Raw genomic sequence first — 15,670 nt, forward strand, 5'->3', positions numbered from 1 at the left:
TCCTTATATCCATGTGCTAGCTTTGAAACCCAGAAACTCCAATCCTTCAAGGTAATGCAATATCGCCCACCATGATGACCTGGTGGAGCTGTCACCTTTGGAGAACACCACATTATGATGATTTAATGGCTACGTAGCACTGACGCATTTACATTGAGCCTCGGCTCTCAGAACATTAACAGGTCAATCTTTTATTCCTTTTTCTAATAAAACTATTTCTCAAGGCTCCGTTAGATGCCCATTCTCTTTGGGATAGGACTGATTTGCTCCCAGTCTCATCAACATGAGCTCTTTTCCTTCCCCTCACATCATTCTTGGGGTAATATGTAGAGTGCCAAGCTATGACAAACTTGTCTCTTTGGCCAAAGAAAATTAAACAGCAATTGCTGAAAGTCAACTTGCCTTGATAAAACTGGGCTCAGCACGAGGAAATACATCCTCCTGACACCTCGTCATCTCTTAGGCACAGCTGTCCCTCAGAGTTCTGACTGCTGAAACTCCATCTTTAGATTGGTCAGTCGCTCAGTGGACATGCTTCATTGTACGTTCAAGCTCTTGGTAACCGAGTTGGATACTAATACCCCAACCTCATTCCTGTTGTGCAGGACCCTATAATCTAGCTAAGGCCACTGACTGACTTCACCAGCCACGCCGGGCATTAGTCACTAAGTGCTCACAAAAGAAATCAGTCTCACTCCTCCTGAGCTCAAAGACTCAGAAACAGCAAGCTGACACTCAGCTTCAATCCTAGTCAACCATTTGAAGGAAAGGAAAAGAGAACAAAGAAAACAAGCAACTAAGGAGGGAAAAGAGGAGGACAAGAAGAAAGTAAGAACTGACGAAAAGCAAAAAAAATTTCAAATACTATTAGATTTCTAGATTTCAAGATTCTTATTAAAGCATTGGGCAAAGGAAAACATGTGGTCCCTGTACTGACGCTACTACTCATAGCCCTAGTCCTATGCTGCTGTTTAAGACATCCTTTTGCACCAAGGTTTGTTGGGTCTTAAAAGGGTTAAAAAAAACCTTTAATTTTTTTTTTTATTCGTGTGTGTGTGTGTGTGTGTGTGTGTGTGGTCTTTGGGTACAGAGTCCCGTATAATAAGACTATTTGTATTCATACTGGCAGAGTAAACACTACATGTTCATGCCCAGGCAGCTCTGTGCTTGTAATTTCAGCAAGAACAGAGCTCTGTCCCTCTGGGACTTCACTATTCCCCCAGTCTCCATTCGCTCAAACAGAATGAGAGCAGAGAGAAAGCAGGACAGAAAGATCATGGCAAGAGGTTTCACACAGCACTGCAGCTAGCTTTCACGTGGCCAAAAATCTCATTTTGTGTTTTAATTACATTAGTTAAAAGCGTTTTTCTCGCAGTCCCCTGTTCACAAGGGTGCCTTCCACTCCTGAAGACTCCACTGTTCAATGAATCAGAATTTAAGTCTAGCACAATGAAGCTTTTCTTTGCTGCTGAGGGGTTCACTAAGTAGATGCTACACACAGTGGCATAAACCTCTGCTGCAACTTTGTGTGTTAATGAGTATACAGACACCTACTCTCGTCAACATTCTACGCATCCTTTCTCCCCAGCCTCTTGCCTTTGCTACTAGATTAGAAGAACTCCTACAAGTCTGATACTCTCCATCGGGTCCAATGCTTGCATCCATCTTAATACCAAACCATCTACTTTTGGCGGCCACTGGTGTACCTGCTGAACAACCACGCACCTTGTACATATAGGAAATTTTTTTGAAAAAGATACTGCGTAAAATGGGAAAAAATCGCATTTATCCCCAAAGGTCTACCCAGTCTGTTTATGGTGAACACTCAGATAGAGATTACTCCTTCTAATGAACGAGATTTATCTAGGGATTACATCTAAGGTTAAAATAAAAACATATCTCATTTTAGGCTTATTACTGTTGTTATAACTGTACATTAGAAGCATAGTTAGACTCGGGAAGAATCTCAGTGCACTGAGGAGGATGTGGGGTATAGGGCAGAATACGACTTTACATCATTAACAGTGTACTACAGGAGAAAGGAATCCAAAGCTAGAAAAGGCACTCCTGGGTAACTATCAGACATGGGTTCTCTGTTACCTCCTTTTATGTTTAAACCCCTGGTTCTGATTGGGCCCCTTTAAGAAGAAAATATTTACCATGCTCACGACAGTACCAGACGAAATTACCTGAGCACGAAAAAACATATCAAAAACTGTACACCAGTATGCAAAGTAAGTATCCAAATAAGGAAAAACATCAAGAAACATTCTAAATGCTTTTATTATAGAAAACTCTCAAAATTTCAAACATATACAAAAATAGAGAAAATAATCTAGTCCTATGTATCTATCACCTTGCTTCAGTTAACAACTCATGTTCAATCCTGTTTCACCTGTACTCCCACATTCACACCCCCTCATTATTCTGAAGCAAATCCTAGCGATTAGATCATTTTATCTATAACTATTTTAGTATGTATCTCTAACAGAAAACAATACTTTTTTAAAAAGCAAAATTGTAATAGCATTTTAAAAAAATGTAATACCATTATCACACTTAAAAAACTAATGATAATTCCTTGCTATCCAGTCAATGTTCTCTGGCTAAAGAATTCTACCAACAGGACTACTATTTCTACCAATAGGACTACTATGCTGCCTATGCCACTCAGATCTTAATACTATTTAATGACCACTCCCATGGAAAGCTGGTACTAGTAGGCACGAAGATAAGAAAGGGGAGAGGGGGACTCAACTACTTGCCTCATTTCCTCCTGGAAGCCTGTTCATGTGGACCAGTTGACCTTGATCATCCAACACAAGCTCAGTGTACGTCAGCATGTCTGAAGGCAGAGGGGGTGATGGAAGGAATGCCTGAGTGGACATAGACTCCCAGAGTTTGATCAGGGACTAAAGGAGGAGAAAAGTTTGACTCATCAGTAACAATTAGCATTTCAACATGAACAAAATAAATATTAAAATATCGTCAGTCTAGTTTTGCTCTTTCTTTTCCAAATGTTCTGCAGAGTGTCTAAACGTTAGACCAAATTCTAGAGCTCTCATTCTCAGTTGAAATAGATTTTTAATTGTCTTTAACATAATGTTTTTTACATGCCAAAAATCAGGCACTTTTCCAACAACATCAAACTACTGAGTGATCATGAATCAGAATGAATCAGTCCCTCTTTAAAAAAGAGAAATCCTAGAGAAACTTGGCTACAGAAGAATAACCAGGAAAGTGACATGACACTCAGCTAATACAAAGTAAACCCAAGAACACAAGAATAGAGTTTCTACTAGAGGTTCAGGGGAAGCATCCTCTTTCTAATATCTTTTCAAAGCTACAGGCCCATACATGGGAATTAGCTCACTAGAGGTGTATGACTGTAAATGTGCAAATCAAGTCTGCTCAAATTTGAGAAAACAGAGAGACACACCTATCATTTTAAAACGATTTCAATTTCCACTCCCAACTTCATGTTACCAAAAATATTGCTGCATGAAGTGGGAACTAGTTTAGTTGTTTCTCGGCTTGCCTCAAAGCAACATTTCAAACCAATATGACTCATTCATACTTACAAGTCCAAATCACTGTGTTTATGTCTATTCTATAGGAAGAATTATATAGGATGTGATTTCTCTTTATGGCACTGGCACTGGGGAACAGAATCAACACTCAACTTCTAGGCTAACAACGCCGGTAATACTGAACGAAGGCAGCTATGTTTCAAGGGAGAGACCTTGTAAACAAATGGTTACATAAAGGAAATCTCTTTTATTTCTGAATAATACAGGAAGTACAGAAAGACTATTTACTAAGACCGCATGTATTACTTTATTAAAATTCAAATGTGGTAACAATGGTATTTTTGACTAGGAGACTTGGAAAAATCCTATGTTCACAGATTTTTTTTTTTTTTTTTTTGCGGTACGCGGGCCTCTCACTGTTGTGGCCTCTCCCGTTGCGGAGCACAGGCTCAGCGGCCATGGCTCACAGGCTCAGCCGCTCCACGGCATGTGGGATCTTCCCGGACCGGGGCACGAACCCGCGTCCCCTGCATCGGCAGGCGGACTCTCAACCACTGCGCCACCAGGGAAGCCCTGTTCACAGATTTTTTTAAGGACAAATTCAGTATTCTTTCGATACACTAGTTTTTATTCAGCTATAATAAATCTCCCACAAAAGAACTGATAATTTAAACTGTGTACCATGAACTCTATATCTATTTGTATATGTTATACATTGATTCCCATCATATTAACCTAGGTTATCAGTTAGAGACCTGGGTTATCTTGGAAAATAGGAAAACGAGAACTCGAGTTTCAAATCTCTTTTTGATTTGAATATAGGCTTTGGAAATAGACACCTAAATGTAACTCCTTACACCGGTCATCGTAAACTACCATCGCAGGCATGTGGTCTCAGTTTACTCTTTTCTACTCAACAGAGGCCTCTATTCTCACCATTCTTCCTGTTAATTCATAAAGAACCACCCAACATCTGAGCTGGCAGTCACAATCCCAAAAGAGATAGAAGTGAGAACAGTGTCAAGATATTTCCTGCCTTTTGGAAGCGCCCTATTCCAGTCTAAGCTGCATCTGATGAAAATTCAGGAAAAATCTTGCCTCTTTGGCACATGTCAGATCTCCCCCACCGTTAGCCACCTTTACCTGCCGAAACATCTCTGGGATATCATATATGTATGTTGTCCCTAAGGACTGTGCCTGGAACCTCTTTGATTGAAGCAGGTCTTTGGTCACATATGGAGTGTTGATTAACATTCCATGTAATGGTCCCTGTTTGTCTCCGTATGCCTGAAACATGATCTGCAGGAAAAAAGAGGATGGCATGGGGAGTTAAAAGACAGGGGGAAAAAGTCAGATCAGCTGCCTAGAGGGACTTTTCTTCACAAATGTTATTTCTTGAAACACATTTTTGGTGGGTTGAGTAGCTAAGATATGCCGCTTAACATTGGGTACATGGTGCTCTCACCTCTCTACAGATTAACCAACTCCAAAAGATGGTATGTAACCAACCACACATCACTTTTGAAATCAACAAGAAAGCACAGTGTAAGTTTCACATTTCAGAGACAGACTGACAATGCTTGCCTTCTAAAGTGACTTGAATCCCATATATTCAAAAACAAAGCATGTCAACTAACCAGCTAAGCAGTTCTAGTATTTAAGTTGAGGAACAGCTAAGCACTAAAGAGAATTCTGTTCTTTCCCCAGTGGTAGAAGGCCAGGTTGAGGCTCTACCAGGTCACCTACACTTTACTCTATTTGATTAGAAGGTGCTTCATAAGTACGATTAGCTATATAAAGGCTTCAAAAATTTCTGACACAAATGGATTTCATCCATCCATCTAGCTAATTCTTGTTAGCTCATAAGACACAGGCTATAGTAAAAAAGAAAAAAAAATTTATTAATATATATATATAAAATATACATACATATTTCCCCCAGTATACTATGTCTACAACTAGTGAATAGCTCCTGCAATACCTATATTGTCACATAATAAAATCACTACACCAGTTTTTAATTATTTTAACTCAAATATTTCTAGAAGAGTACTTCATATTTCATATATTTAGACAGTTTTATTTGCTTATGAATATTTATAAGGGATGCCATTATTTCAATTCAATTAATATTTATTGAGTGCCCAGAGGTTGTATGACACTAAACTAGGCACTTTATGCATGAATACACAAAACATAGATTCCCAATGCAGTGAATACAAATGCAGATTGGGACGTGAGGGTATGTGTATATACCCACATACTTATTCAGGCCTTAAGTCTACCACTAATGAATAGATTTGCAGATCTGCTAAACAGGCATTAGAAGAGAATTAAGTACTCTCCTATATCCTGGGTACAGTTCAGTTAAGTGAATGCTTAGCCCTTTAGATCAGAGGAACAAATGTGTTCTACTGACTTGTTAATCAGGTCCTATTCTGGGCAAAACTTGTCTTGGGCTGCTTAAAGCCCACCAGAATGGAGCTCCCAATCCTCTTGCACATGACCAATGAAGAAAGTCACCAGGTGGGAGGTAGAATTAGCATTGTCTTAGTAATGTGAGAGGTAGAAATAGTAATGTTTCAAGAGATTCAAAGTGTTACGTGAGGCCAGGGTGTTAGTATGTGAAAACTGGACTTAAGAGGAGATAACCCAAATCAAAATAAGAAAAAAAGGAGCCAAAGCAGTAGGTTCTTGGAACTACATTCCAAGTACATACCTATAGGTCTTATCTTTCTATTAGATAGAAAGATAGGTACAGTTTTGCAAGGTCTGGAATAAAGTCAGGCTGGTCATTTAAGCAATATAACTGTAGGTACTTTCACTGCTGGTGGGAATTTAAAATGGTACAACCTCTTTGGCAAACAGTTTGGCAGTTTCTTATAAAATTAAACATACACTTACTATGACTCAATAATTATACTCATATATTTACTCGAGAGAAATGAAAACATATCTACACAAATATTTGTAAATGAATGTTCACAGCAGCTTTACTCAGAATAGCCCAAACTGGAAAAATAAAGCCTCAAATGTCCATTGACAGGTGAATGGATATAAAAATTTTGGTATATTCACAAAACGGAACACTACTCAGCAATGAAAAAGAACATACCCATAATCCATGCAACATGGATGAATCTCAAAAACACTATGCTGAGCAAAAGAAGCCAGACACAAAATAGTACCTATTGTCTAATTTCATTTATATGAAATTCTAGGACAGGCAAAACTATAATAATAGAAAACAGATCAGTGGATGCCTAGGGCTGGGGCTGCAAAGGAGAATAAGAAAACTTTTGAGGGTGTCAAGGGTTCTCTATCATGACTGTGATGGTAGTTACACAGGTGTGTGCAATTTCACAATGAATTAAACTGCACACATAAAATGAGTGCATTTTATTACATGTAAGTTCTATCTCAACAAAGTTGATTTTGAAATGTATATTTCCCTCTTACACTACACATTGGAAATCAACTGATTTATGCAGTGGATTACTCAGATCTCTCTACTATGACTGCCTGACATCAGTGTTCACTACAGCTAATTCCACAAAGACTATACAAGGGAAATAAGACAATCTGAAACTCAAGCCAGTCAACCTTGCTCCTTGTTGGCAGAAAGAATAAAAAATTATTCTGGAGCAAGAGGTTGATAGCAATGGACAGCACTGGAAGCCTCTGAATGGTCACTTATCTATCTACGTTGTCTATGTTAATTCCATTTTCTACTATAATGGCCATAGTAATTAAAACTGGTAAAGTATATGTTTTACAAGTTCATGAAAACAGGTACACATTTTATTTATCACACACTTTTCACCAGAGGCCATCAAAAGGGCTTCTCTTGCAAAACAATCTCTGATCCCTTCTAATCTGCTCCCTTAGAGCCTGGTACTTACTTATGATGGCACAAATCATAATCATACAAGAGAGAAACTAATTATCCACCTGCTTCCATCATGAGGTAAATTTCTTGAGAAGAGAGACCACTTTTTAATCTTTGTATCCACTGCTTGGTACATTATACGTGGTCAATAAATGTTAAATTAATGAACAAATGAATGAATGATACACATGGTTCTATATTGTTTTAAATTCATATAATGACGCACTAGAGCAAAGAAAGGGAAAAGACAAATTGGCAAGAAGCATCACGTAGGCTTTCAGGGTGCCAGAACTGAGTTAGAAGCTGTTCCTTTTGTGGTCTCCCTCCTCTAGTCGTGGGCTTGAGTTCACGCTCGGCAATGGCTGTTGAATCTCAACTGAAGAGCCTCAGGGAGACCCCCTTCCTTCAGGGCTTACTAAACGTGCCAGACCCATGGGAAGAGGGGTGCTCCCTCAGGCTAAAGGCAGCTCATTCATTCTTTCAGATACTTAGTGAGTGCTTATTTTGTGCCAGGCACAGTACTAAACCCTGATTGAAGGCATCTGCTCCTTTCATGCCCCTGTGTCACAACTACCCAGCATGAGGGAAATCTAAGAGCTTTCTAATAAAAGAAAGGCGGGGGGAATAGTTATGAAGAACAAACGTATTTATCAAAAACATTAAAATCTCAAGTGGCCATCTTATTTTTCACAAGAATAGATCTGCCTTGAAGCCACTGCAGAAGTTAATTAAAAACATCCCTGCCCATGGAAAGCTTTGACTGAAAATGTCTTTAAGGTTGTCCTGAAAACATCAAATGCAGCAAAAAATTATTGAATACTCTTTCTCTTGCTCACCCCTTGCACTCTTGTGCACACTTTCTCTCTGTTTTAACTGTTCACTTCTCACGTGATAGGTTTCTCTGACCATCTAACTGGGAATCAAAGCACAAAATGAAAGGTCGCTCTGACAACTGTCCAAACCTAGAATTTTCATCTTCAAAATACCGGCAAAAAATATCTTTTCTTACTGCTGTTCCCAGATTTAAAAGGACATATATAAAAACAAGAGACACATAATCTCTTTCTGTCACCCAATGCATAGAACAGAATGAGACCTTTGTGTACACATACAAAGGAGCAAGTTCATCCTTTAATGAGAAGAGAGGCACTTCCCAAGTTCAGGCCAGAGACCTACAATTAACATCCCAGTTCTTAAAAAGATGTGAGCAACGGTGAACTGACCTAAATCCTGTATCATAGCAAATGGCCCAAATATTGAGAAACCAAGGTGGTAAAACAGATTAAAAGGGAATTCTTTGTTATCACAGAACCAATCTACTTAGAAAGTCACTTTCCATTTTCATATTCTCAATTTTTCTATCTGAAAAAAATGGGTTAAAGTTTGCCACTTTGCTCTTTTATAGATATATGATACTCTGAACTCTTTGAAGGAAAGATAATGTATGTAACTGGAATAAAGGGTAAATAAGATAAAGTCACTGCTTGATATTGCTAAAGCTATTATTATATTACGTTGAAATTTTCCTTCTTTGAGATATTTCATATTTTAACAACTCCCCTTCCTTTACTTGCCAATGAGTGGTCTAAATAGGCTGAAAATGGGAACAAGGACAAATCAGATCAGAAAAGACAAGACTGCTCAAGTAGCCGAACAGCCCTCTAAAACAGAGCCCTGAACTGCACAGTTACCTGTGGAGTCAGGCTCACTTGGCACCTGTAGGGCTCACCAGTACATGACAAAACGTTAAGGGTCTCATAACATCCATGATTAGGACAGTGGCACATCTTATGGAGCAAATGAAGTGTTTCAAATTCATGCAACCCTTTAAGCTAAGAGAGGATAACCCCACTAGGTGAAACAATGGGATTTGTGAGTTTGGGTCTTTCTGTAACAAGGACAAGTGGCTTCTCTCTAGGACCAAGTCAAAACTTTGAGGAGCCTGCTTGACTACTGTACCTGTGCGGTCCTGGAGTCAGTCACTTCCTTGTACAGGCTGATGTCCAAGTAATAGCCAGACTCGTTTGTCAGGAAGAGGCGGATGGGAATTGCTTTTCCAGTTGGTGTCAGGCGAATGTTGATTTTCAGTTCTGCCTGGAGGACACGTAACTTCCACAGCCGACTTCCATAGCGCATTACCATGCTCCGCACAGACTCCTCAATCTGACACAAACACAACACCAAGCACAAAACTTAAATCCCTTGTAACTAGGACCTGTTTTGGGTCTGCCCATCTTTGGGAAGGGAGGAATGGGAAAAGATGCTGGCTTCCGGAGATGTGTCCTCCATGCATTCCTTACAAAAAGTCACAGAGTTTCTCCCCAACCCTACTCTTGCCTAGAACAAGTCAGGGACAATTTCATGCTGGCCTGGCATTTGAGTGGTTTTCTCTGGCTCACGACACCCAAATCCGCGCAACTCCCTTCCCCTTTCCCAATTATATTCATACTGTATGTCAAAGATCTGCGATATCTAAAATTACAAATGGGATTTAAGAGAAAGCCCCAAATAAGAATAAAATCTCTAGTTAAACAGCTATTAAGTAGCATTTATATGCACAGTAACTATGTTCCATTGCACTTTCAGGACCTTAAATCAGCATAGCAATTACCACCATGAGCTTTTTTCCATACAATTTTATTAAACTTTATTAATATATGCTTCTTGGTAAATTGCACAAATTAAAGAAAGGCAAGTTGTAGGTGGTGCTAGAATGTTCTCTCTAAACAGAGCTCTGAAACTTGGTCACTGCCAAGTCCAACTGGGACTTAAGTAGATGGGGCAGATGTTCCCTCGTTGCTCTAAGCTTTATATCAAGACAGCTTAGTGCCCCTAGTTTTCAGGGGTTGGCGAGTTATTTTAACCAAATGGCCTTAGATGTGACTTTTCCTTATTGACATACTAAAGCAAAAAAGAATTTTTTTCCAATAGCGCTACAGGCAGCTAGGACATACTACTCAAAATTAATGTTTTCTTAAATTAAGTATCTCTCTAAAATCCTTTCTCAAGTTCTTAGAACATCTTTTTTTTTTTCTTTTTTTTTTTTTGCAGTACACGGGCCTCTCACTGTTGTGGTCTCTCCCGTTGTGGAACACAGGCTCCGGACACGCAGGCTCAGTGGCCATGGCTCACAGGCCTAGCCGCTCCGCGGCATGTGGGATCTTCCCAGACCAGGGCACGAACCCGCGTCCCCTGCATCGGCAGGCGGACTCTCAACAACTGCGCCACCAGGGAAGCCCAGAACATCTTTTAAAAAAATTTCATACCACCCTTCTCTTGTGGCTCTTCAGAAGTGTGTGCCACCTTGTAGTTTTTTTCTGCTCTTAGAATGGATTTCAAGGAGTTAACGTCTCTATTCCCACACTTGCTTGTTAACCAAGAGATATCTATCCATTCTTTTTTCAAGGGAACAAAAGTCAACATCTCTATATACAGGAAATTGACAGCTATCTATGATTAGAAAGACAGAGCCAGGGCATATGAGTGTTTGGAGTGGAAACAGAGAGGCTGATAGCAAAAACTCATTGAGAAATGATAGGTCATATCTACAAATATATATAGTTATATAGTGTCCAGGGCACGTTTTAAGTCTTCTAGTTTCATCAGTCCCAGAATGCTCAGGAGAACCTTTACTTAAACTGGATGATGAGACTTCATGAAACTCAATGAGTAGTCCTGTCCTTGGCTTTCCTGACAGACAAAGCAACCAATCAGTAGTTTGGAGTCTTGAAGAAAAAGAGTAGAAAACGATTTCTCAGGTCTTAGATGTTAAGTTCAAAAAGCAAAAGTCCATGCCTACAATAGGAGAAAGGGTTCTCCTATTCAAATTCCAAAATAGCATGAAAAGGTTAGAACAGAAACAGAGAGCAACCTGTCTTTATTACACCTGAGATAAAAGGTCAAGTACAGAATCACCTTGTTTTCCTTCCTTAAATTATATGGAATGCATTTTAGAATAGAGTCTCAGGGAAGAAAACATACATAAATATATGTGGAATTCCATATCAAACAAATTCTCTTTCCATGGAAAAATACTAAAGAGAACTAAGTTAGACACTTTGGGAAGGTGTATTACTTCCCTAAGGCCAACAGGTAACCTGTGAAAAGAAGCAGTAATTTTGCCAAAATGCCCTACAATAGCAAAGTTAGTTATTCCAGATGAGAAATCCTAGGGAATTAAATAAAATAGGACTGCTATCACAGCAAATATCATAAAACAGGTACCAACAGAAGAAGAGGAAGAAGTTTTGCATTTTTCTACTGCAAATAAGTGACCAGCATTATTAACATCGTACCACCTTCAGTTTGGGGGTCTGCTTTCAATGGTTATAGCACATTTTTGACACCATCCCAGAAACCCAGTCCTACAAGCATTCTGTAAACTTTAAAGATCAAGGGTTCAATCAGCTGACCGAGAGTACCTGTTTCCAGGTCCAAGTGCAAAGAAATATGAATGAATCTCTCTGCTTGTGCTGGCGAGTGCTGGCAGAGAAGCTAAGGAGAAATGTACCTTTGAAGGGTCCATGATGACTGTAGGCACAAAGTTGAGGAAGATGTGGTTGCAGTCAGTCCGGACATTTGTATTATTAAAAGCGACCTCCAACTCATCCATGGCTTCTAGGAGCAGCCGCTCCCCTTCATTTTGTAGATATTCAAAGGAAGCTTCCTATGCAGGAAAGAAAATCACCACCAACATTAATGTGTTTTAAAAGAGGCAATAAAGAAACAGCTGTTAAACACATGAAAGAATGCTCAACATCATTAATCATTAGAGAAATGCAAATCAAAACTACAATGAGATATCATCTCACACCGGTCAGAATGGCCATTATCAAAATATCTAGAAACAATAAATGCTGGAGAGGGTGTGGAGAAAAGGGAACCCTCCTGCACTGGTGGTGGGAATGTAAACTGATACAGCCACTATGGAGAACAGTGTGGAGGTTCCTTAAAAAACTAAAAATAGAACTACCATACAACCCAGCAATCTCACTACTGGGCATATACCCTGAGAAAACCATAATTCAAAAAGAGTCATGTACCAAAATGTTCATTGCAGCTCTACTTACAATAGGCAGGACATGGAAGCAACCTAAGTGTCCATCAACAGACGAATGGATAAAGAAGATGTGGCACATATATACAACAGAATATTACTCAGCCATAAAAAGGAACGAAACTGAGTTATCTGTAGTGAGGTGGATGGACCTAGAGTGTGTCATACAGAGTGAAGGAAGTCAGAAAGAGAAAAATAAATACCGTATGCTACCATAGATATATGGAATCTGAAAAAAAAAATGATCAGCAGAACCTAGGGGCAAGATGGGAATAAAGATGCAGACCTACTAGAGAATGGACTTGAGGATATGGGGAGGGGGAAGGGGAAGGGGAAGCTGGGACAAAGTGAGACAGTGGCATGGACATATACATACTACCAAACGTAAAAATAGCTAGCTAGTGGGAAGCAGCCGCATAGCACAGGGAGATCAGCTCAGTGCTTTGTGACCACCTAGAGGGGTGGGATAGGGAGGGTGGGAGGGAGGGAGACACAAGAGGGAAGAGATATGGGGACATATGTATACGTATAACTGATTCACTTTGTTATAAAGCAGAAACTAACACACCATTGTAAAGCAATTATACTCCAATAAAGATGTTAAAAAAAAAAGAAATAGCTGTTATACATACTTAAGCAGTAGCATGTCACAAGTCATAAGGCACCTGCTGCAGATGTTATTACCTTTCTCCCTAGGGTCAACCCAATGACCACAGGCAGCAGGGGCAGGCAAGGGTCAGATAAAGACCTGCCAGACCTTCCTCCTGCCTCTTATGTATCCTTTCCTTCCAACAGGTGGAGATGCTGGGCATCCCCAGAGCAGCAACCCCACTAGGGTTATATCTCACATATGGCAAACAGAGCAGTTTAGAAAGGAAAAGCTGCAGAAAGGTTATAGCTATAGGATGCAGTAACAACTAACACACCAGCAAGCACCTTGCTATGTACAGAAAGCACCCCACCTCTAGACAGGTTTACGATGGGGTCACCTCTAACTTTTCTCCTTATCCTCTATCATCATCTAACCTTCCCTGTGATTTCTCTGTTAGCATGCTTTTTCATTTTCTCAAGCGAGTACTATCATGCTTCCATTACCAAGTCAACAAATTAAAGGGGGAAAAAGCCCTTCATTACATGGAATATTTACTTCTGTGAGAGAAATGACTCTCAGACTTCTGCTGGTTATTGGAGAGTAGGATGAAAGGGAACAAGAGCCTTGATTCAAAAGAGGAAAACCTGATTTTGACCCATGCCTGTTTCTCTGTCCCTTCCCTCAGGGATAACTTCCCATTAAAGTACAGCACCCACCTTGGTGACCAGATCAGAATGTCTGATGATTGCACGGACAAAGAACCTGTAGTCTGTCACTTCTGTGCCCACTTCCACCTTGGCTGCTCCAAGGTACAGGTGCATCTTGTGATTAGCACATGGGATGGCAGTAAGGTCAAAATTTCTCATCCGGTTCAGCTCTAACTGGAAAGCTAGGGCAGGCTCCAGGTGACGGTAGATTCGATCTTCCTCAAACTGAACGCAAGAAAAAACAGCTCACAAGAGGCAGTTACAAAATTATATTATGAAAGTGTATGTAAAAGGGATACTTAAAAATATAAACATAAGCCATGATGTGCCAATGAGTCAAAAAAGGAGCTACATAGGGGCTTCCCTGGTGGCGCAGTGGTTGAGAGTCCGCCTGCCGATGCAGGGGACACGGGTTCATGCCCCGGTCCGGGAAGAGCCCGCGTGCCACGGAGCGGCTGGGCCCGTGAGCCATGGCCGCTGAGCCTGCGCGTCCGGAGCCTGTGCTCCGCAACGGGAGAGGCCACAACAGTGAGAGGCCCGCGTAGCGCAAAAAAAAAACAAAAAAAAAAAAAAAAAAAAAGGAGCTACATACAAGGAAAATGCTAGAGCTTACATAGGATTAGGCACTAAACTCCCTGTTTACTTTGCAAGCTTTCATCATTTATGCTTTTACAAGTGGTGATGCTCTCCATTAAAAACAAACAAAAAACACCAATTCCCTCAGATTTCCTGTAGCATTTAAAGCCTTCATAATTCATTTTTTTAAAACAGTAAACCAGACTGCTTCACATTAATGTCTATTTCACATACCAATATTTCAGTTTTACCCAACGAGTCTAAAACGCTTACGGGTCGCTTACGGGCAGGTCTTATACTCTTATCATTTCTGGCAGAGTAAAAAGGACATAGTAAATACTTGGAAAACAACATCATACAATTTTTAAAAATAGAGATATTTGGCTCTAGACATCCTGCATCCATACATAATTATTTACCTACCTTTTTAAAAAGTTTTATTGACATTTACTGTATGTTTTGTTGAAACTAGACATGTAAAGGGTGTATGTCCATTGAGTGAATGGAGAGAGAGAGCCAAAAACATAAGCTGGTAGTAGGAAGAAAGCAACATGGTCTGAAATTTTATATTTTAAAATTGAAAAACAAATGCTCATAAACAAGACTTGAGGATAAACGAACTGTCTGTGGGTGACAAGAATAATCCTACTAAGTACAGTAGCCCTTTAATATTACATCATCAGGATTATCCTAAGGCATAGAGATGATTTTGAAAGTTATCACTTTCTTTGGGTAGGTCAATACATTTGATTGTTTCCTAAACCAAACTCTTTCAGAAGGGAGCCTTTATTAGTTCTAAGACAGATGTAAGGCAAAGGGAAGCATACGTTCAATTAGAGGAAGGAGAATGGCAAGAAATACGGCAAAGATAAGCTACTCTTGGGCTTTTAAGGAAAAAACAAAGATTAAAAAAAAAAAAGAGGAAAAAAATCAGTTCTTACCTTATCCCTTGCTCGGAATGTGAAAAACTTAGGGAATTCTCTCTGTGTTAAAGAAGTGGGGGAAATGTGTCAGTCCTTCATATATATGGCTCTTTGGGGATAAATACATAGTACAGAAACTGTCAAGCATCTAGAAAACAAGTGCCTAGAAAACATGTTCCTTACCTGGGCTTGGTCTGGGGAATATGCACGATCCTCTGGGTAACCATCACTTTGACCCCACTTACAAATTTGAGAACCACCACACTATTAACCTAACTTTAATAGCTACCCTCTTCTAGGGAAAGAAAAAATATGTATTTTTTCATCTCCCAAGTGGAAAAAGTCTTCTTGGGTGTTGCTCTTGGCAGAACCTGGCAAATAAGACCAATACACCTGA

At 39.8% G+C, this 15,670-nt stretch overlaps 1 protein-coding gene across 11 annotated transcripts in view; it reads right to left on the reverse strand.

Annotated features, from left to right (window-relative positions):
• The window catches only part of ACACA (acetyl-CoA carboxylase alpha), a 239,721-nt gene that overhangs the window by 87,379 nt on the left and 136,672 nt on the right, over positions 1–15,670 (reverse strand). For all 11 annotated transcript variants that reach the window (XM_027087339.1, XM_027087346.1, XM_027087341.1 and 8 more), the window contains 6 exons: positions 15,292–15,333; positions 13,784–13,999; positions 11,930–12,085; positions 9,379–9,582; positions 4,674–4,829; positions 2,766–2,912 (listed from right to left, as the gene is read on the reverse strand). In XM_027087339.1, the coding sequence (XP_026943140.1) occupies positions 2,766–2,912; positions 4,674–4,829; positions 9,379–9,582; positions 11,930–12,085; positions 13,784–13,999; positions 15,292–15,333 (921 nt within the window). The remainder of the gene's footprint in view (positions 1–2,765; positions 2,913–4,673; positions 4,830–9,378; positions 9,583–11,929; positions 12,086–13,783; positions 14,000–15,291; positions 15,334–15,670) is intronic.

Source organism: Aethalodelphis obliquidens, unplaced genomic scaffold, assembly GCF_003676395.1.
Source record: "Aethalodelphis obliquidens isolate GAN/ISIS:26980383/991018 unplaced genomic scaffold, ASM367639v1 scaffold58, whole genome shotgun sequence".
Lineage (NCBI taxonomy): Eukaryota > Metazoa > Chordata > Mammalia > Artiodactyla > Delphinidae > Aethalodelphis > Aethalodelphis obliquidens.